At 40.6% G+C, this 22,714-nt stretch overlaps 1 protein-coding gene across 4 annotated transcripts in view; it reads right to left on the minus strand.

The window, feature by feature from the left end:
• The window catches only part of AUTS2 (activator of transcription and developmental regulator AUTS2), a 799,219-nt gene that overhangs the window by 220,551 nt on the left and 555,954 nt on the right, over positions 1-22,714 (minus strand). For all 4 annotated transcript variants that reach the window (XM_050908788.1, XM_050908790.1, XM_050908787.1 and 1 more), the window contains exon 5: positions 22,554-22,583. In XM_050908788.1, coding sequence (XP_050764745.1) covers positions 22,554-22,583 — 30 coding nt within the window. The remainder of the gene's footprint in view (positions 1-22,553; positions 22,584-22,714) is intronic.

Genomic DNA, 22,714 nt, shown 5'->3' on the forward strand with positions numbered 1-22,714 from the left:
ATCCTTGTCTCGCTGTTGCCTATTAATATCCTCTGCATATGAGACATTGCCCGTTGGAGGACTGTGTCACTCCTTTTTCACTCACTTGCCTTTCCCTGTCACTGAAGAATATATTCTTTTCTGTTAAAATCCTAACAATAATCCAGGTTATACATTCTCTAGGCAATCCTGGCAGCTAAGTGGACCAGACATAGCTGGAAGAGAAGGAAGAACTAGCAACCATTTTATGTCTTTGAGCATGTGTAATAAAAATATCTATTAGCTCCAGCACATAGGTTGTGATTTACTTTAATTACAATATTGGAAAGAGAAACACATGAAAGAGCAGTGTCACATACTAGATCATGGTACCACTGCACCAAGGACTGCTATATACTATCGATTAATACACTACTTCAGATAGATGTACTGTTCTGATCCATTTGGCCAAATCAGTGCAAGAACAGGTAACAAGTTGTGCAGGTATAAACTGCCCACAGCACTCAGGTATGCAGACATATTCACCTCATAAAATGATATTCGCAACAGTAAAAAAAAAAAAAAAAAAAAAATCCAATTAGTGTCTGAAAATCCCAAGACATGATATTACTTGGGGAAAGGAAAAAAAAAAGAGGGGAAAAAAATCCCCTCTAAGGCTTGATACCTTGACAACCAACAGGTAATATTTTGCTTTTATTGTCTACAAAGTAATGAGAAAGAGAGAAGAGCTGTGAGAGTGGGTGTCTCAGTGAGCCGCTTTACAATAGGAGTAATACATTGCAGAGTGCAGTATGACTTACATCTCCTCATTTAAGATCTCTCAGTGCTTGCTAATTGCAATGGCAGCACACATGCCAATCACCGCCAATTCCTCCACTGGACAAGGTCAAGCCACACAGTGAGCTGGTTACACTACACAGCATGCACCACAGCGCTGAAATCCAGCGCTTCAGAGGAGAGAAAAATCACACACGCAACTCCTACCATAGTGGACCAGCTGCAGAGTTCTTACGGGAATTTCCTCCTGGACCCTCCGAGGACCAGTTTATTCCCAGTTTATTATTAATTTTCCATCCGTCTTCTCCAGAAGAGATGGGGTGTACTGTGCTGGCTAGAGAACAATAATCAGCTCCTCCAAATGCAACTGGCGGGTGACTTAGCTGTCCCACTATGTCCCATTTTAATTCACCTGGCAACTTGCATCTGCAAGATGATTTGGTGGATGCGGACATCTCTAGCACTCTTAAGGGTTAGGCCCAATGGGGCTCACAATAGAGCATTCCTTCTACAAAATCAGATGCCAAGAGACTTTTTTTTAAAAACCTTTGGCCTTAGCATCTGTAGCTTAGCACCTCAGGTATAAAACAGAGACTGCTTCCTCCCTGCTGGTACCTGTGACACACACGAAATATGGGTGTCAGTAGGACTCCAGCTATTTCACTCCACAGTCTTCCTTGGACCTCCACCCCTGAGGTTGGACTTACTACACTGCCTTTTGCGTGACTCAAATAATCTGTTCTTCAGAGCACTACCAGAGCTCCTGAGGCCACAGTCCAAGAGCTGCTGTTACATGCTCAGCGTGTGGGGTTTTTCCTACTTTATTCCCTTAGAGTCTAACAGAGAAAGAAGCTTTCAGGAGGGAGAGACTGAAAGAGAGAGACAGAAAGGAGGAGAGTAAAGAGGGATTTTAAACCACCTTCAGTGATTCTAAGTAGGCTGTTCTGTACATACCTCAAGCTTATTTCACCTAGACTTCCTTCAGCTCATCAGCATAAAAGGAGAACTCGTAAATGCTAGGTCTGACATAGTTCATTATTAATAGCATCTAATCCCAATGCATCTCGTATGCAAAAGCAAGCTTAAATCCAACCTTTTTGCTTCTGACTACTTTTTAGATTAATCTAACCAAATATGATGGCTAGTTAGCCACCTGGAGCATCATGGTTTTTTTAAAAATAAAGAATTTCTATGAGATTTTTGCCCTCATTGTTTTAGTGCACAGGATAGAAGACATCCTGGGACAGCTTTCTGCTCCCTGTCCCCTTTCATGGAAGAAGCAGAAAGAGGGCTAATCGTCTATTAATGAGAGAGTCATCTTCTCCATGTCAAACAGAGGCCACAGAGCAGAGGCTTTCAGGGGGATGTACTGTAAAGTTCAGCACGCCTGTGCCCAGGTGTACCACAGTGTGTCACGGGGAGGAGGGGAGGGACGTGACTGTGTCTGGGTGTATCGCAGAAGGCAGCAAGAGGGAGGGATGGCCTGCCCGTACTGGGGCAGGGGACGAGCGCGTCCGGGTATCTCGCAGTGTATAGCCGTAGGGCAGCTGTTGTACCTAACCCCCTCCACAGGTGTTGCTGTGACAGCCCTGCTGCACAGAGGGCACCCAAATCTGCTGTGGGAAAGGTTTTGATTTCCAGGGGTGACATACATTGGGGAAAGGGTATACATACACTGGGTAAAGAGCCTCTTTGGAAGAAGAATGTCATTAGCAGCTGACTTGCCTCACCTCTGCCCTTTGCAGGAGAGAAAGACATTATCCCCAGGAGCATCTCCGTGGAGCAGAGCCTGGTGGCACATTCCACCTCATGCGTATCTTGTTTATTCTAAGTGGAGCTACAAATCTGTCGAGTGAGCATTTTGTTTTGATTAAAAATTAATAGCTGCTTTTGACCCAGGTGGATTAATTTCACTTTCACCGAGTATCAAGTTAATTGACACAAACTACTGTCAGGTGAAAGAACCAATTAACAAACTGTGAGGGGGACTCCTCTCCCCCTCCCTCCTCCTCTCCCCCAAATGCTGTTTCGACTGAAGTTGGTTTTTTTCCTTTTAATAGAAGAATTTCATCTCAGCAGAATGAGATTAATTACTTAACAAATAGAGGAACAAAAGAAAGCAGAGGGTGGGGGCAGTGAAGAGGAGGGGAGCTTACTCCCTGTGTGCCCAGAGTTCGCTGGCAAGGTGCTGCAGAGGAGGGCTGGGGAAGGAGCCCTGCTCCTGCCTCCGGGCTTGCGGAGGGTTGTTCTCACCAATTAACTGCACGTCCAAGATTATCAGTCATCAGGGTTTGGAGCGTGGTTGTGGTTTATTGCAGTTTGGCAAAGGTCTTTGATAAGGTCCTCAGAACATGACAGCAAGGTCATTCAAATAAAGAGCAGGCAGAATCCATCCAGAGTGCATAACAACGCAGAGTACAATACAGCAGCAAGAGCCACAAAAATATCTCCCATTCTCATTTTTCATATTTAAATTAGAAGTTTTCTATAGCTATGCATTATGAATAGGAGCATGTGTTAGCCTAGGAAAATCAAAGTAGTTCCTTATTTAATGCTTGTTAAATGTAAGCCAGCCCAGCCTTCACTGGTTGAGCTTTATGGATTGCTTTTCAGAGCCTGGAACAGCGAGTGGCAGGCTGGCAGAAAGGGCTGGCAGAAAGGGCTAGTGTTTGGCCAGTATTTCAAGCAGCTACACGACCCGTATCAGAGAAATGGAAGTATGCTTTCCAGTTGACATTTTGTCAGCATGGCTATTAGGAACTCAGGGGTACCTTTTTCTATAAGCAAAGTGACTTATGTTTCCAAGTATCATTTTCGAACTATCTTGTGCTAGAGAAGGTAAATCCCTGCAGAAAGGAGGAGGCATAAAAAGCAAGTTAGGTATGCAACTCCTATTAAAATCCAAACAAGTTGGCTGCTTGATTTGCTTATGTCTTTCTGAAAATCCCGTAAGAAGCCTATTTACATCTCCAGGCAGCCAAATGCCATCTACAGACCTTGTCCTTAGGAATTCATGTGATTTGGACATCTACACATCCTATGTCTATTTAGAAAATTAAATATTGTCTCCTACATCATCTGGCTGGGTTTGAAAATCTATTCCAAGCTGCTAACACTGTGGCTTAAGTTATATTATAGAAGTTGCTTAACTAGGCAAATATTTTCAGTTATACATATTTTTCCTTTACTTACAGAAGTCATACTTGTAGCACTTCATTTATCCTCCTGAGACTGTTTGTTCAAATCATTCTTTCACATCCTTAGCCACTATCCTACCCCAGGGACCAGCTACAAGCATTTCCCATTATTAATTTTTTATTCAAAGAAACAGCCAGAAAATCCATTAGGGGGAGGAAGGAGAGAGGGGGAAAAGGGGAGAGAAAAAAGGAGAAAAGGGGACAGAGAGAGGTTTTCCCCAGACAACAGAAGACAGTTGGCCTACTTGACTGGGACCTTGTCTACTTTCTTGCACATTTGAAAACCTTTCCCAAATGCTCTGTTATCCCCACCTGATAATGATGTGTACTATTGCAGAAGGGAGAAGATCACATTCAGCCTCTGCAGAGGGAAAGAACAATGCCATACGTTGCAGGGGAATACCCCCAGCACTGACTGTGAGCTGCTCACATATGCAGATGTAGAATATATATATGAATACAATTACAAGAGCTAATGAAACATCTAAATAAAGGTGCAAAATACTTAAACCAGAGACAGAAAGGGTTTGCAATAAGCTAAAATGGGAGCGTGCAAAGGTTCCCCTCCCCAGAGGAGGGCTGGCTGCCCCGAGCCTTTATGTAGCACTGTCAATTCATTAGCAGAGCTGTGCCTGAAAACCCTGTCACTGCACAACGTGTGTCCACTCATTACCTGTAGGCTTCCAGTGATCATATGCTGGTGAAGGACTACAAACGTACCTGGCTGTCTCTGACATACAGAGAACAGAGAGAAAATGAAAGGAGGAAATTGCAATTCAATTCAGTGCATATGGAGAATAAAGAGACATCGTTTCATATGCACTGGCTTATACTTCCCTTTGGTTTATGTTAAAAAATATACAGTATTAGCTGCCCTTTCCTCTTGGGAAATGAGCAGCATAGGTAATGGAAACCAATAAAGAACTGTCATGTGTGTTACTGCAATCTGTCTACATTTAGGTGATTCTTGTTATGTCCTATATCTGACCAAGGGGGAAAAGCAATTGTTCAAATGAAACCAGGTGAAATCCTCCCAATCATTTTTTCCCTTCATGTCTTCACAATCAGAGCACTGATCTGAAAAGCCACAAAGACATCTCAGCATTAAGTATTTCAGCACTCCCGAGAAATGCTTAACCTAAAGTAACAAACTAACAAAAGATCCCCACATTTCTTACAGGACATCAGATGAGATTTGGCTAGCTACCGAATATTAAAAGATACACACAAAAATGCCTGCACATGAATTCGCCATAGCATAATGCTTCTTATGACAGACCACAGTGGTTACACTCCAATCACTTTCTTTCCATTGATTTTTAGACTACAAATGATTCACGTTAAAATCTGCAAGACAAAGTAAGATACTGGATTTGTTAGGAGCAAGATCAGGAGAGATTCAGTCTGCCAGGGAGAAGTGCAATTCATGAGATGGATTGCAGGTTTTTACTTCTGCCCATCGCAGACTCTTCCCTGGTAACTGTCATGACACCTGAGCAAGGGCACTGAGATAATTTTTTATCCCAGATATAAAAATGGGGCGAGAACAAACATGCCCAGGTTTTCAATTGGGTTTTAGCCACAAAGTCTGGCAGTATGACCTGAACTATGATTGTCTGTGGGACACAAATGATACAGCCCTGGCAATTCATGTTTCAGGAGCTCCTCCACCGACTGCAAATTAAAGGAAAGCGTCAGCTTCATTTATTACTAACTCCTGTCTTCATTTCATGCTCAGAGGATAGCACTCAGGCTAGAGCCTTAGCTGATGCAAATCAAGAAAGCTCAGTAGTAATCAGTGTTAGACTGATTTATAACAACTGAAAATCTAGCCCGTTACAAGGTCAATATTAGCAAAAGAAAGGAGGGAATGTGATGGTACTTACTGTGGATTTGATAAGTAAAGGCACTCCACAGTGGGGGAAGGACTATCTTACATGGGAATCTTTCATTAGGCTTTTGTGAATATTTCTGTTGTTCAAAGGCAGGGGTAGGGGGGAAATCACATACGTTAGACTATGAATCTTTGTAACTAATTAAAGAGCTCTTCAAAATGTGCTTTCTCTTGAATTCTGTTTTTCCTGCCTCACTGTTTCACTGTTCTTCATGTCCTTAGAAATTTATCCAAGTCCTGTAGGCAGCAATCAGTTAAATAAACTCATGATGGCTTATCGCTTAGCCTATCACTAGGGCCTTTTTTCTTTCAGATCTCTTACAAATGTGAATTGGTTATTTCTGTACTTGTGAAAATGTGCTTAGCAGCTTTATTACACAGACATTTCTGCATGAAGGTGAAATAAAGTATCTGTCACTACAACTGGTTCTCAATTGGTACTGAATTTAATTCCCCCCCCCAATTATTCACATTTACTGAAATCTAGAAAACTGCAGTAGTCATTATCTAAAAGAGAAAAATGGCTTTAGCAGTATCTACAGATAAGCATGAATGCCTCCTACTGAAAGAATCTAATCCTAACTAGTTCTTGATATTTCAGTTAAATGAAATCACTTGTCTGATTAGCTGTGGCCTGGAAACTTTTTCTGCTGGTAAGTCCTGAGTAAGCAGTCATATGAAAAAGCACTGAGGTTCTTAAATGAGAATCTCTAGGAAGCCTCATTTCGTTGATTTACTTCACTTAGATGGCAGAGGTAAAACTATCTGGTGTGGCACAGAGAAATTAGTGATGATCCACAACTTACCTGACGAGTTAAGCTATTGCAATGGCCAGATTCCAACCTAGACGGTACAGACAATATTCTTTCTATGGTATCCATTTGATACAACAATCTCTGCTTAAGTATTCCAGAACACAATTTAACAGAGATGTACTTGTGAAATGAGTCCTCTTTCTTTGTTTTACATTACACTCAAATTCTTCAGATGACATTGAAGCAAAACCCCCACTTACTTTGATGTGCATTTTTCCTGGGTATGTAGACTACAGTTTATAGGTAATAATAGACATTTGAGATTAAAAGAACATTTAAAACACAGGAATGACTACAGCTTGTATTTTGCTTTTAGGCTATATCCCAGCTTTCCAAATTAAAAACCAGACAAACAAAAAGCCCCAACAACCACAACAGTTTTTGCTCTTCTTTTTGTAGTTATTGGCAATGGCAAAAGAATGAGATCACACCTATAAAATTGTTCTTCCTCACCTGGAAGCAGATCAGCACGTTTGCCATTTCAGAGATCCACTTCCTGTTAATAAAAAGGCAATTTCTTCGGGTAACAAAGCCATGTACTTTTGGCAGTAAGCCAGAAAGCTTAAAGAGAAACCTTGAATTCTGAAAACATAATAGACAAGGGACTCAGCTTAAGAAAAGATTTCATCTATCAACTAACAAGAGGCTGGGGTCATGAAGTAGGGTATTCTTTATACTTGGGAGACCGAGCTAAAAGTCTTAAAAATGTACAAGAAAACCCTGGCTGGAATGCTCTCCGTATGTAATAGAGGTTGCAGCTTCGAGAAGGCTTATCATTTCTCCTGACATTCTGACAGAAATGTGTAATATAGAAGTTTAGTAGTGTGGGCAGGTTAAATTATACTAGGCAGGAGAAATCATTTCAATGTGAATCGAAGCGTTTACTCTTGTCCACTTCCAGCTCTAGCTTGTTATTCTTCTCTCTGCTTCCCACAGCTTCATGTTTTTAACAGAAAAGCTTCATTTTAAAATGGATGTTATATAGGGGGTGCTTTGGTTCTAGGATTTGGTGTTTACTCAAAAAACATCCTTAACACACTACTCAAGTGTGACTTGGTTCTTGCTCATCTATTGAATTTTCTATATATTTTTCTATGTATTCTGTGTATTTTTCTTTAATGTATTTACCTGGTATGGCAAATACTGTGGTAAACAGATTATACATTGAGCAATATGGTTATGGGAAGCTTTGACTAAACCTTAGTGAATTTGTATACAGAAAATATTCTTATGAATACGAATAAACTTCCAGAAAAACGTGACATTTCCTTGTGAAAAAGAGCAGAGTAAACAGCATTTTCAGCTTCAGACCTTTGTTTCTATTGGAAAAAAGCATAAAAACTGCTCAGTTAAGCCTCCTCAGCCTGCTTTTCATGGAATCAAGGAACACACTCTGCTCTTTCCACCTGTCCCAGAAGCCCAAAGCATCAGCTTTTCTGCTTTTCTAGAGCAGTGCAATCCGCCCCACAGCCTAGCCCGAACGACACACAATCGATCAACCCTAAATCTAGAAAGGAAACCAGTCCATATAACGCCTATGTGTAAAGAAATACATAAAGAAGTACTGCTGGAAATGTGTCCCCTACAGCACTGTGATCCATTCTGAGCTACCGTGAAGCACAAGTCCCTCTTGAAATGGATGGAGCTCCCAGATCTTTAAACAGCTGAGCGGTCCTTCTTGTCCAATTCTTTTCCTAAGCTTTTGTTGTCATCTCTGAGAGATATTCAAGCTTTTTTACCAGCTCTAAACATTTTCCCTAGCGTCTGTAGGTAGAGTCACTCCTATTTCCAACTGATTTTTGAAATCAGGGTGCTTGGTGTCATTCAGCACTTCAGAATAAGTGGACACTAATTAATGGTAAATTACAATAAAATTTATACTGAATTACATACGGCATCTGCGTTAGTAGCCAATGAGTTCACTCTGATTAATGTCATCACAGGAAGTAGCAGGGAGTTTGTAATGATTTGCTAAAGCAGCTAACTGAAAGCTCTTTAGTCAGGTTTCCCATTAACAAAAACAAGCATTAAATTACTTAAAGACAATCATTAATTTAAATAAGTATTTTGCTACCGTACATATAAATAATGCACAGAAAAGAAACTTAGAAAGTTTCACAGTTGTCACACCATCTAAAAACCCAGAGCTGCACCATGCGAAAGTGGTCATCTCTCATTTTCATACCCCAAGACCCCCAGAAATCGCATACTGGGCCAGGATGTGACTGAGAATCGCAGCTTCAGGCATCCCTCACACCAGACGAAATGTGAAACAACGCTATGGATTTTAATGGAGTAAGCCCTAAATGGCACTAATCTTACTGAGATCTGTCATATTCATGTGCAGGACAAAGAACACTATACTGCCATCCGAGCAGTCCTGAGAGATGCTTTAAGCAGCAAACCTGACAGTTCCCACAGTGCACTCCTCAACTTCAACTTCAGAGAACACTTGCTGGGGATGACACCAAATGACATCAGAGGAGCCTAAAAGTCTCCGGAACAATGGACCACTACTGGTCTTCAAAATGTCCTGGGAAACACCATGCCTCTTACACAATCTGTCCCATTGGCACTCAAAGGCAGCAATGCTCCACGAACCGTCTGCAGGCTGCTCCAAGGTCCCCTGGTTCATAAGGAATGCACAAATCACCAACAAGAGCCACTAAACTAAGAAAAAACAAAATGAAACCAAATTTTGAATGGGAAGCATGGGATCTGGGAGATCCGTGTTTCCTAGATCTGCTACTGACACAAATGATTTATTTAATTTCTTTGTATTTAATTTCCCCTCCAATTCACACAATCACATTTATATCAAAAGATTTGGGAGACAAGGATGGTTTCTCTCTCTCTCTGTCTGTACCATGCATAGGTCAATAAGAATCCAATGTGGAAGGGGTTTCTGAGGGCTGCTGTACAGAAACAACAATACAAAAATAATAAAACATCATTTGGATTTCAGGTTTCAGTTACAGAAAGCCTTCCATCTTGAACCTTATGTTTATACTGAAACAGAGCCCCAAAGAAAGACCATGTAACAAGTAAGTTCAGAGCTACTGTTATTCTTGGACCAGGAAAGAGAAACAAAAGCGCCACAGCGATTGTACGGAAGTCGTGATGGAGGCTCTCTTTCATTGCATTTTTGATGACATACGACAAGCACGAACATCGATCTTCCAGCATGTTTGTATTTTCCTGGGAGTACAAGATACTATGGATTTCTACCATATTGAAAACAACAGCCTTGACTTAACATCCTTGCAATGCCCTCAAAACTGATCTTATTCAGCCTGCAGCCCGTCTGCTTTATCATGGTGCACTGACACCATCAATCAAAGCGACCCTGGTAACATAACAAAGAGAAGTGGCTCCATTCAGGCAGTGATGGTAATACTTCCGACCTCTTCAGCTCCTTGAAGTGGAGGAACTGTAAGTGTTTTACAGAAAATTAGCCAAGGCTCTTAGTTCCTGTGAATAGGCAAACTCAAAAGCAGGATGGCCTCGACAGGGCACAGGTCTGAGACGTTATAACACCTCTCACTCCATGACGGATGTCCTCGGCGGCTGCAGCTGCAAGGTATTTTGTATCAGAGATCACTACAAAGGTAAGGAGGGCCACACGCTCACATGCTGCTGTACTGAGGTCATATAAATGTCTAAGAGAGAGAAACCGAGTTATTGAGACTTTAAATGATTTGTGCATGCCAGCAACAAAGCAGGGCACAGGATGGAAGACAGAAATGCATTAACTGGGGAGGCTGAATGGTTTTCAGTGCTCCCCTCCCCACTGCACTCATCAAAGGGATGCGTGCCTCCCCAGTCATAGCTGACTGGGGCTGACCCTGTCCCGTCCCAAATCTTATTCCTCTGCTCTAAACTAGCAGACACCTCTCCTTTCCTCCCTGTAGTCATCAAGATTTTGCAAAACAAAACAAGACAAAACACTGTAAATGCATTAGCAACAAGAATCTCCCCCCGAAGTCCTGGTGACACATAAAAATGCCAACAGAAACTAAATTTTCCAGATGAGGTTACTTGTAAACATTTGGCTCATACACTCCAAAATCAACTTCCCTATCTTCCTTCCCAGTCTCTGGCTGAGCATTTGTACTCAATGGGCAACTCAGAGCCCATAAAGCAGCCATCTATCAACCCCCTAAAACAAACAGTACCACCAATGTGTTGCCAGAAGTTAACAATTTGAAAACATTGCATGTCTTACCTGTTCCTAGAACAGCCCCTTTATCTGAGATTATTATAGACTATCACTCATTCTTCAGTTTGTCTAGGATCTCCTAAATGTTCCTCTATAAATTCATCACTCAGTGCCCATTCGCAGCCATGCATTAACTGCTCAGTTTTCTCTGAAAGTAAGGAATTCGATATGACACATAAGTCACCATAAACTCTACAGGATTAAGTAAGTTATTGCATCTTACAGTACAACTGGTTTCTACAAATGATACCCTGGAAAATGACATTATCGCTCAGTGATTTGGTTCAATCTGATTGCTACAGTTAATGTAATAACGTAACTCAATTAGGATGCTTTTGTTATGAATGAACAACCTTGTTTAATATTGTCTGACTGTCCAGAGTCAGCTTAAATGTGATGTTGAGACAGCCTGCGAAGCCCAGAAATTCAGTGGTGCATTTTAAGAGGAGATACCGGCACGAATTAGAAAGCTCAGGCAATTTTTAAAGACACAAAGGTCATGTTGGTGCTTCCTACTAGATGAAAACTACAAAGCAGGCATCTTTGTAACGCCTGGAAGTGCATCCAAACTTTCAATAGAGTTCAGAGAAAGGCTTGCAAGAGTCATTGCACACAATTTGACTCTCATTTTCAAAGCAAAGCATGTCAGGTTCACCTTAAGCCATTTCTTCCACGTTTCTCAGCTCCCACCAGTAGCTCTCAGCGTGGAGACCAGTAGCCAGCTCATGGTGTGCATACATTGAGAGCCTGGGAGAACCCGACCAGTTAAAAGTTAAACATGTTTTTGACCTTTTCCTATTTTCACGTGCAGTGTCCTTCAGAGGTGCTTACAACATGTACGTGGAGTTACCTACCAATACGCCAGCTAAGGTAAGGTACTCTGTTACTGTTAAGCATTTATAACACGCTCATTGTTTGCACATCTGCTTTTCTTAAAACTACAACTCCTTGACTCTCAAAACATCTCTGTGTGAAGTAGATAACCTGAGGTCTTGCACTACAGCCGCGTGGCTTATCCTTCCAACAAATAAACCAGGGCTTCATTCGTGGGGGACATAGCAAGGCGCAGGCAAAGGTACCGTGAGGGAAGAGGGAGGAAGAGGTTATGCAAAACCTGCACTGGATTAACAGAAAGATGAAAGTCCAGAAAGATCTTTACTCTGCTGGTACCTGTAGGCCCAACCCTAATTCAAACCACGTGTTATTCTCTTCACTTCTACCCTGTTTGGGGAATGTCTGAAATCTAAGATACACAGTAGCTGTATTTTACCACTTCGAAGTCCACAATACCCTTATTAGTGCTGAGCCAGATGGAGAGAAATATGCAGAAAACCAAAGCGGTACTTGCTGGAATCCTTCTCAATTCATTGGTGCATGCATTTAATTTCCTGTCTCCTTGTTTTCAGCCTGTCCTTGGATATGTTTGTGAGAAACCTGAGATGGTTACATGTGTTGTGGCCTCCAAGACTCTTAAAAACATGAAATAATTACCATAACTTCGATTTTTTTTTTTTTTTTCCCTTCTCTATCTAAAGAAACCCCCAAAGAAATGTCTCACCTTCTCAGTTCTCAAGCCTAAGACTTTTCTTCTTTTCAAGGAAATGTGAGAACAGACATTCAGGAATGGGGAGCATGCCTCACACATGATTATAAAATCTGATTTGTTATGAAAAACAGATGTTATTCAATAGCATAAAGTGTATATGAATATCACACTTGAATAACATATAGTAACATACAGTCCTTAAAGAAACACTTTTTATAATCTAGATATGTTTGGACATGGCCAGACTCCAAGATCCACAGATTGAATTTCTGTCTGTCTCCACACACACATACCATACATGCATGCTCATTAATACCTACTCCCAAATACACATATAAAGCATATATCTAATCAGAAAATAGCTATCTATAGGTGTATTGATCATGAGAAATGTGCCAGCATGTTTCACTACACAGATTTCCTTTCAGGATTTCTAATCCTATTTTCGTGTGGAATGTTTACAGACACTTGTGCAAAATAAAAGACATACCTTGTAGATTTCTTCAGAAAGCATCTCAGTTGAAACACTCTAAATTAAGTTTAAAATCCACATCACCCAGGATAACTTTATTCCAAAGGCTGGATTTCAGAGATAGAGAGAGTATGTGTGCGCCCATACATTGTGCACACACACAGACACACTTATTTCTTCACTGACTTGAAATTACAACTCTTGTTACATGCGAGATCAGAAAACCATACTGTGATTTTACTCACTTCTGCATCAGCGGCACCCTGAAAATGAAATCTTGCCTGGCGTTCCCACGTACTCTAACAACCTTCACGGCACTACTTTGATAAAAGTTTTGCTACATATAAAAAAAAAGATCTAACACTAAAATGTGAACAAGCAAAACTCTCTATCATTTGGAATGTCTTTCTTATTGTGATCCAAGCTGCTGGGAAGGCTTTAGGAATTTGCATGTTATCCTTAGAGATGTCTGAAACTGTCTCTTCTGTTTCTTGTATAGCACTGAGCACATCATCAGCTTTAATCTTTAATCTCTTCTTCCTCTCTCCTCTCCTACAGAGAATCAAATCCTACAATCTATACACAGATAAAACTCTTGGGCCTAGTAAAGTTTGGCTCTAAGTTTTGCAATAAAGATAGGAAGATTTATTGCCAGGAATGCATTATACCAAAACAAAATACCAAGTTGTCTAAATCAGTATCACGTCCCTCAACTCTGCCCTAGATGAAACAACAGAAAAAGCAGAGTGCACCTCGGATGGCATGATTTAACATGGAAAGATGGGCATTCAGAGATACTTTGAACTCGGACAATCTTCTACTGACAAGCATGAGTTGATAAGCCCTATCACTTTTCTCACCTCACTGTGAATATAAGTGCAATTAAACACTTCAAAAGACAAAACAAAAAAGCTAAACAAACAAAACCAAGTTTTTTCATTCTTCCTCCATCTGCTAAGTCACACAAAATAAGAATGAGGACAGAAGAGAAAAAATTCTAGGATTTCAAACGCACACCACACCTACTTACCTTACAGAAATACTCTATATAATTATGTACCTTTCGCCTGAAAGTATTGTAAATATTAGTGCTGCTGTGGGGAGGAGAGCTTGTGGGCAGCGCATACGTGTATTGTAGATATTTATAAAACCACTAGGAGGCCGCAATAAAATTATCTTGGGGTATACATTATGCTTTTTCAAGAAGCATTTAAAACCACTACTATATTCAATTTAATCTCTCCCCTAAGTTTCCTTAATACACATTTCTCTGTATAGCTACACCTCTAATTTTGAATGTCAATATATATAAACAGACATGTTGCAAATAATGTACATCTATATAAACAGATATGTTCAATGAGAATAATGTATATTATTTTCATACTATGCATGTGTATACATAAAAATACATGTTGCAAAATAATATACATGTGTATGTGCTATAGCTGATATTTTAAGATCCTATACAAGAACAGTAATTGTTTATACAAAAATAATAAAAATTTAAAATAATGAATACCCATAGGTACTGCTACAGTTGTATATATGAATCTGCATACCGCATATATGCATAAAGCATGAAATAGAGTGCAATATGAACATACAAATATAACATCAACATTCGGTGTATTTGCATATTACATATTGGTTATGCATCATGGTACATGCCTGTTACACGCACATTTAATACTCACATATCATTCCACAATCCTGGATATTTTTGCTATTAATTTTAATTTTCATATAATGATTTTATTTTTATCCACATAAGACAGCTTGCAAATGATACTTTTTAAAACCCGATGGTTGAGCAGTATTTTAAGATACTGATGTGACAGTGTCCGAACTTTCAAAGCACCGCATACCCTAGGAGGAGCGTTCGGGGGCATCTGTGCCAGCCTCCCTGTGTTTCAATTCTTGATTGTTTACTCAACTGCCAGAAGATGGTCTAAAGCCCTGGGGAGAGCAAAACCTGTTTGGGCCATTGACATTGAGTATCCTTGGTGCAGGAGTCAGGACCTTAGAGGTATCCATCATTACGCCTGCCTGAAGGCAGGCTGGAGCCAAGGAACTTGCCTGAGAAGCTAGTAAAATTTTAATGCACTCTGTAGTGTGGTCATGTCATACTCAGTTATGGCAAATAATCCCAGATGCCTGCAGAGGTAAAATGGAGCTGTAATGTGCTTGCCTCCTAACCCGAGCTGACAGCAATGATGTACGACTACCATTAGCGGAAAATATCACTTCAACTAACCCATGATCCAGCTCCGCTAAGGGTCACATTATCCATGAGGAACAAATTACACTCCCAAAGTAAATACAAATTTTCTACACGAAATGGGTACAAAAAAAAGGAAAGGGGAGCCGGGCGGGGGAAGGGGGAGAGGGTAGGGGGAGTGAGGAGTGATATGTTACCTATGACAACATGCTGCCGAGTGACAAAGATGATAAAGGACAGGACAAATCACGGGCTGAAAGCGCCGTGGCACAGCCAGCCCGGAGAGCACGTACTCATGCCTGTAAACAACATGTTCGCTCCCCTTAGTGGCAAACGCATAATCTTTTACAACGAACATGCTTGGCTCCAATTTTATTACCACTCTAGCTGTAGGGACCCTCTATGTGGCACATCAAATGAATAAAAAGGATCCTTATCTTTCCTCCTAATGGGCCTTAAACAGTAAGAAATACTTCATGATTGCCTGAGCGTTGCTAGCATATAAAGTCTGGGTGATCTTTCACCCTCGGGGCAAGTTTAAGGTGCTGCGTTTTCCAGAGTTAAAAAGACAACACCTGTATAAATATGCAGTATAAATCGCACTGATGGGAAACATCCTGGCTTTGCAGAAACAGTTTTAGGAATAATACTGAGAAACTATTTCTCTAATCCGATCCTTAGCCAAAATAAATATATGCCAAACAGTAAGATATCAGTATCCCATGACCTGAAGTAATTGCTTAAAATTGTGTTCTCGGCCACCGTTTCCCCACGGAGCCTTGTTTGCTAAACACGTTGGTACCCACCATCCAAGGAGTTTTTTCAAGAATTCAGCTCCCTCTTACTCTTATAAATAAGCCTTTCGTCATTCCAGGAGCACGGCGTGCTGCTGCTCAGGGCAAGAGGGCTGAACAGGCCTGACAGCTACTCAGCCTTTTTCTACCAGCCGTAACCTGCCACAAAAAACCCCAGGGAGGTCCAGTCTGGGGAGATAAGGCTCCCACCACGAACCCCTCCTGGAGCACCCACATAAAAGTCCACCCCCATATTGCAGTCAATCCCCCCTTCTGAACCTCAGGACATTGCAACCCCACAGAAGCTCCCTTCCAGTGGTTTCCCCTGGCTATGCCCCTTCTGCTCCCTGGCTGGGAGTGCTGGGGAATGTCTCACACAACCTAAGGCTACACACTAATTTCTCAGGCTCTCTTACTAGATTGAAGATGACACACTTTATATTTTGAAGTTTTCCTCTAGAAATCACCCGTCTTCATATACCTGCACCTAGCATTGAAGAGTGTAGAGAACGGGACGAGAAAATGAACTCTGATGATACGCCCTTCTTTCAATAGCTCAATAAATGCTGGGAGTTCCCTCTGTGACCAAAATTTTTCAGACCAGGAAAATGATAATTTATTATTTATACTCCAGCAGTGCATAAATACCAAACTGAAACCCTGGTTGAGTTTTTAGACAGTCAGAAGAGTATAGATATTACTGTATTACTGTATGGCCACAGTGGTGGCCATATAAAAATGTAGCTGGCTCCCAGCTATCTATCTGCTACAGCCCTGGCACCATCCACGTGGACATTTTTCTTTCAAGTGCTACCCAAACTCTTCCTTCCCTCGTGCCTCCCAGGAGTGAGAGAAAAAATATCCCCAATACAGTTTTGTTTCCAAGCATTCTACTAAAAAATCCCAAACTGATGCAACTGACCACATGAGAGTGAATTGCACCCGTCTACAAATGCAGTCCTCTGTAATATATAAGATGGCATAAAGCAATTTCATCACCATTTAATCCATTTATGATAGAGCTTTTACTTCCAGCAACAGAATATGCAGAACACGGCCCTGTGAAAAGCAGCTATTTACCTTAGCCTTATGTTTTCTAGCACTGTTTATGGTGGGCTTCCTTTGGGTTCTTTCTGTTTCCAAGGAAAGGACAATTTGCTGTGCCCTGCACACGTTTCAGAGGAAAGGGAACAACCGAGCAGCACTGACACGTGGGCCAGCACAGCTGAAAATGATGCTCTGTTTATTCGGCAGAGACACCACTAAGCAGGAGACTTCAGATCTGGAGGACAGGGAGGAAATGGCTTCTGAAGTTCATGACCAATGAACTTTGCATTTATTCAGTGGTACTTAAAGGCATGGTTTTAAGTAGGCCCATGCCAAGTTCCTCTTATAATAAATATATTAGCGCATTTATAATTACCTAAACCAGTTGAGTTCGTAAAGCTGGGCTAAAAATTGTGGGTTTTTTTAACATAGCCAGAAGCACATTGGAAAGCAAACTATACACATATGCACACATGCACACAAATATATAAACACTTGTATGTGTGGATATTTAACTACCAAACACTGAAATACAGTCTACATACTAAACTAGATGACACACATCTGCCAAAATACTACTCCAAAATCTCTCTCCAAAGGCCATACACAAAGTAGTTGTCCAAAAGCACTTCAGAAACATACACAGGGTGCAGGTGTGAATGCTTTTGTGTGTGTATAGGTATACACAAATAACCATTCCTTTTATCTGAGCATACCAGAGTGATTTACGATATTTTCCACGCCATAATCTTTGGTTTGTAGCCGTTCTACATGCAATCAAATGTGTTAGCATTATCATTAAAAACATTCTGATGCAAGAAATATCATTCTTCAGCTCTCATGGTGCTTTCAACAGTACTTCACAATGCTCCACCAGCACAGGCTTCTTAAGTAAGCACAACACCCACCTGTCCTAATCCCCTCCCAAGCTGGGGTAAGCTTTGTTATTCTTCCCCTCTGACCATATGCCAACACCTTGCAAATTTAGCCACCGGTTTGACTGACCTCTTTCCTCCCTTTGCATCCTACACAAAGTCCACCCAAAGCAAAACCCGTTTCAGTAGGAACGCTCGGCAGTGCTGGGGCTGCAGTCATAACTAGCCAGACGCTGCTGGGCCCTGGAAGAACACATTTTAATGGGATTCAAGAGCCTCATCAAGAGAGAACTGATTGGGTACTACTAAGATATACACAGAATTAAGTCACCAATTGTAGTAATTTTTTTTAAGTTGTACACCCTATCGAAGCTGGATAAAATTCAAGCAAGAAGCAGGCCTCTTTTCCTCTTGAATCAGGCATAAGTAACAACTATGTGTACATTGCGAAGCAGTCCCCCTTGATCAATGAAATATTTTCCCAAGAAGTGAAAAATCACTAAAGTGCCTCAGATTGAGCCTTAATTTTAAAATCAGTCTAATTAAACAGTGATGAGAGGAAATGGTAGAGACAGCGAATAAAAAAGGACCTTACTCCTTACCACATCTTTAGCACTTGACTTCCTTATCAAAGCTGTTTGTACGTCTTTTCAAAACAGGACTTCCTTTTATTTCCAGAAGATGAACTATGTGTTTGCACTTATGTTTTTAATATTGTATTAATTACCATGGGTATAATTTTAAAGACTGTATCTAGATATCAGAAGATAATACAGTTGCATTTAAATTTGTCAGATGTGCAATAGCTTGCCCTAATTTTAGATTATCAGCTCTGGAGACCTGCTCAAAGAGTAAGACTGACAGACTTTTTAAATGGAGAAAATCTGAGCTCCCCTGGGATCCATACTTTTTTCTGATTCAGTAAGAAATCCCAGCAGCATTTGCTGAAAGGATCCCAGGACGCAAAATGACATCTCTCTAAGAATTACTGCTTCACATTCTGATGCAAGTCCTCCAAATATACTCTCCCTCCACAGACATACTCGCTACCTCTTCACGTTTTTTAGCAACAGGAGAGCGAAATGCCTACTTTGAATGCTCCAGTCCAGTACTGTGTGCCAAACTGGAATGAAGGAGCATGAATCTATATAAATAGATAAATTATCCACCCAAAACATGTCATTTAAAATTGAGATGCTGACACAGCCTTAGCTACAGTACTGCTAAGCAGGGGCTGCATCATTTTTCAATTAAATATCCTTGTTTCTTCTTCAAGAGAAACCTCTGGAGAAATGTCTCATTTGAGGGCAGACATAGACAGAAAGTGACTCTGTCTGTCGGCTCCCAATTAAAGGCTAGGGAAGATGGATTGGAGGCACAGCCATCACCTAATAGAGATCAGATATCAACAATGATTTACGCAGCCAGATAGATACATATTCAAGGGGGGGGGGGAGGGGATACTAACAGCCTAGGAGACATTACTTTTCCTACTCTGTCACCACCCACTATTCATCTGCTCCTCAGCTTCCCAGGTCCTGCTCCTTCCTGCATTCTCCTACTTCACTGTGGCCCATCTAGTCATGCTTGAACCGACTCGTCTTTCAGCCACCTTGATCTGTCACACACCTTTCATCATACTGATCTGCCACTTTTTATTCAAAGGCACTAGTCTATCTTTCTGGATTCCAGGTCTCATTTATTCTAGTAGAAATATGCGTCTGTCTTGCATTACTTCTACCTCTCGTGGATCTTTTATTTCCCAGGCACACTGAAGGATCAGTGTGGGTTTGCCCTCAAAAATCCTAAATGAAACAAAATTGTTTCCTTTCAATTTTCTGAATAGCAAGTACAGAATTCATCTGCAGCAATATACCATATATTGTGTATACTTCAGGATATAAAAATCTGCAAGAGATAGTCCTAAAGAAAAGTAGATCTCCTCTTCCCAGAAACATTTCAGGCAAAGACGTTTCTGGTGGGAGGAGAATAACTCCACAGTCCTCAGAATACATTGACCTAGGACCAACCAAGAGCAATTTGACAATTCGCTACTAGAACAGCTCCACAGTTGGAGGCTAATACCCTCATCATGATATAAGACATTTGGGTCGAGGATCTTAAAACTTCTAATCCTGCTGAGTACCCTCAGCTCCTATGGTTATTAATGAAAACTGAGGATGCTGAGCACTATTTATGAAACGATCCACCTCTTGCACAGAGGTTTGGCACCCTCGCTTCTCCCAATGCATTTTGCTCATAGGAATTTTTGGTCCTAAAAATGTTATTCTATTTAAAGCAGAAATTCAAAAATCTTCTAGGTCCTATTGAAAGAGATCTAAAAGATCCTGCCTTTCTGAAGAAAAGAAGTTTCTACTTGTCAGTTAAACAAAGGAATAACGCACAGCCTCCTTTATAGTGTGTACTTTACCTGTCATCCAACAGCCCATTATCATGTCACGGCAGAGTGCACTTTTCTACAGGTCACTTTGTTTAAAATGACATGGATAATGCACATGTCAGCGAGCTGACAGTCCCGACCGTCCTTCAGAGATAAAAACCGCAAGACGAGCGCCTGTTCTTATCTGGGGTACATGCCTTGGTCTATCATCTAAGTCAGGCAGAACATGATTTCTCCAGAGAGCACTTTTTTCATTTCCTGATTTTAAGAAAATCAAATAAGCACCATTTGTCTTCATCTGAATATGCTTGACCTGCTCAAATGATGATGTCTCGCATTTTATAACAGGCTACATATGCTGAATTCAAATTAACAGCAGAACAAGGCCTTTAGATCTTTGCCTAGGCTGCCAGCACAGGCTGAATAAATATGCCAGGGTTAGCTGTCGTCTTTTAGAATTGGGCCTGAGCTATAAAACTCAAAGCTGGGCCTGGTTCTGGGATTTGAAAAGCACTAAATTATTAGGGATATTTGGATCTGCACTTAATCTCATTTCATTAGGCGGGGAAGACAAAATATAGATCACAGAGATGAAATACACATCTGGATTTTAAATCCTTCCTGCACAAGTACTGTGCTATTCTGCATGAGGTACAATCTTGCGTCTCTCTTGTATTGTGTTGCAGAAACTATCCTGAACCAGCACACCACCACCATCCCAAAAACCTGCCTCTTTGCCTTTTTATATAGGAGTGCTGCAAGAGAAAAATACTGTGAAACTGGCAGAGGTTTAGCTCCGTAAATGAAGCAGTGGCAGGAAATTACACTTCTAGTTCTGGGTGCCATAAACATAGGAGCTGAAATTCAGTTTATCATCTTCCACTGCATAAGGAACATCCTGAAAATGAATAATCACTTCACAGGATGGAATGTAATGGTAATGCATTAAAAATTCATATCTAAAAGTGCAGGTTAATATTCTGTGCAAAAACCCAACAAAACCTCCCCTTTCTGTTGTCACACTGATTAACTCCAGTGATTAGTTCCCTTATGAAAGGGAAATCACTGCAGTTCAAAGTAAACAGTGGTTCTTTAACATAGTTAGCAAATTATTAAGAAACATGAGGAAAAAATCTCTACTTGGGAAATTACTGAAAAAGCTGAAGGGCAAAGCTTTGGCGGTTATATACAGAACGGTTTGAAAACTTTCTTTGCTTCCTGCTACACAAATCCTGTAGCAAACTGATTAAATTCATGAAAGGTGATTTCTCTATTCATTGTTTCCTTGTAGATTTTACAACATATCTGTTCTTTTCTGTTGTATAAGCTGCATACCAGCATGGTCATCTCTTGTCTTCTTGGCTTGACTTGGAGCTAGTTAGGAGAATCACTCATGAAACTCTAAACAATTCAACGTTATTATATGAACGATATTTTCCGACATTACTTTACCCTCCCCCAACTTCCAATCCCCAATTTAACCAGTGGAAGAGGAGGCAAAAGTGATTACATGATCAAAACATCCCTTAAGGCTCAACATACAAATGAAAATCACAAAATCCAACCTGGAAATAAAGAAATTAGACCATTTTTTCGGCAATGATTACTTCATTTTTGCCAAAGAAGGAAGGTAGATGTTAGTCTGTTCACAACATAAAATAAGACACAAAAATGTGCATCGGTGTGAATACTAGTTCTTCATTACTATTAGTCTTCTCAACAATAAACAGCATTAGAGATCAGTGCCTGACTCTTTTTCAGCATGACGTTCTTCCCTTTTTCCACTTAGAAACCCAAAGTTATTGAGATAATTATCAGCAAGTTGTGTCACTTGACTTAACGTACAGTTTCCAAATGTTGTTTCTAAAAAACCAGATATATATATCAACCATAACACTTCAATTTGATTTTGAAGACCCTTGCCTGCAGAGAAGCAAAACAGGCGATAACAGTGGTTAATTAACTGTTAAAAAGTGCAAATGTGAGGGTTACAGACATATTCAGTTGCTGTTAGAACTTCGCAAGGGAAAATCTAGCCATAGAAAGGGTTAGTAGTGAGACTGGTGTTCATAAACAACCCACACAAACTGTGGCATCAATATGCTTGAAGATGAATTGTGTAGCCTCCAAAATATTCATTAGAATTCTCTTTCCTTGGAGGTCTATTCCAAAATTAAAGTAAAGGAAACAAAGTCTTTTCTTTGTATAGAGATGCTTTAGATCAATCCAAAAAGAAACTTTGAATAAATAACAGAATAAGAGGAATAAATGAATCCAACAAATTGTTTTTCCTCCCATACTGATTTCCTTTCTTACCTTTTCTTCTTGATCACTGTCGCTGTCACACTGAAAGACAAAAAGAAAAAAAGGAACAGGTAAGAGACATTTGCTACAGCAAAAAAATGAAAGATTTCTATGAACAAGATGGCTGAAACTCGTAAACCCTATGGCGTCAAATCTGGTGCCTTTAGGAAAAA

This window comes from Gymnogyps californianus, chromosome 20, assembly GCF_018139145.2.
Source record: "Gymnogyps californianus isolate 813 chromosome 20, ASM1813914v2, whole genome shotgun sequence".
NCBI classification, from domain to species: domain Eukaryota; kingdom Metazoa; phylum Chordata; class Aves; order Accipitriformes; family Cathartidae; genus Gymnogyps; species Gymnogyps californianus.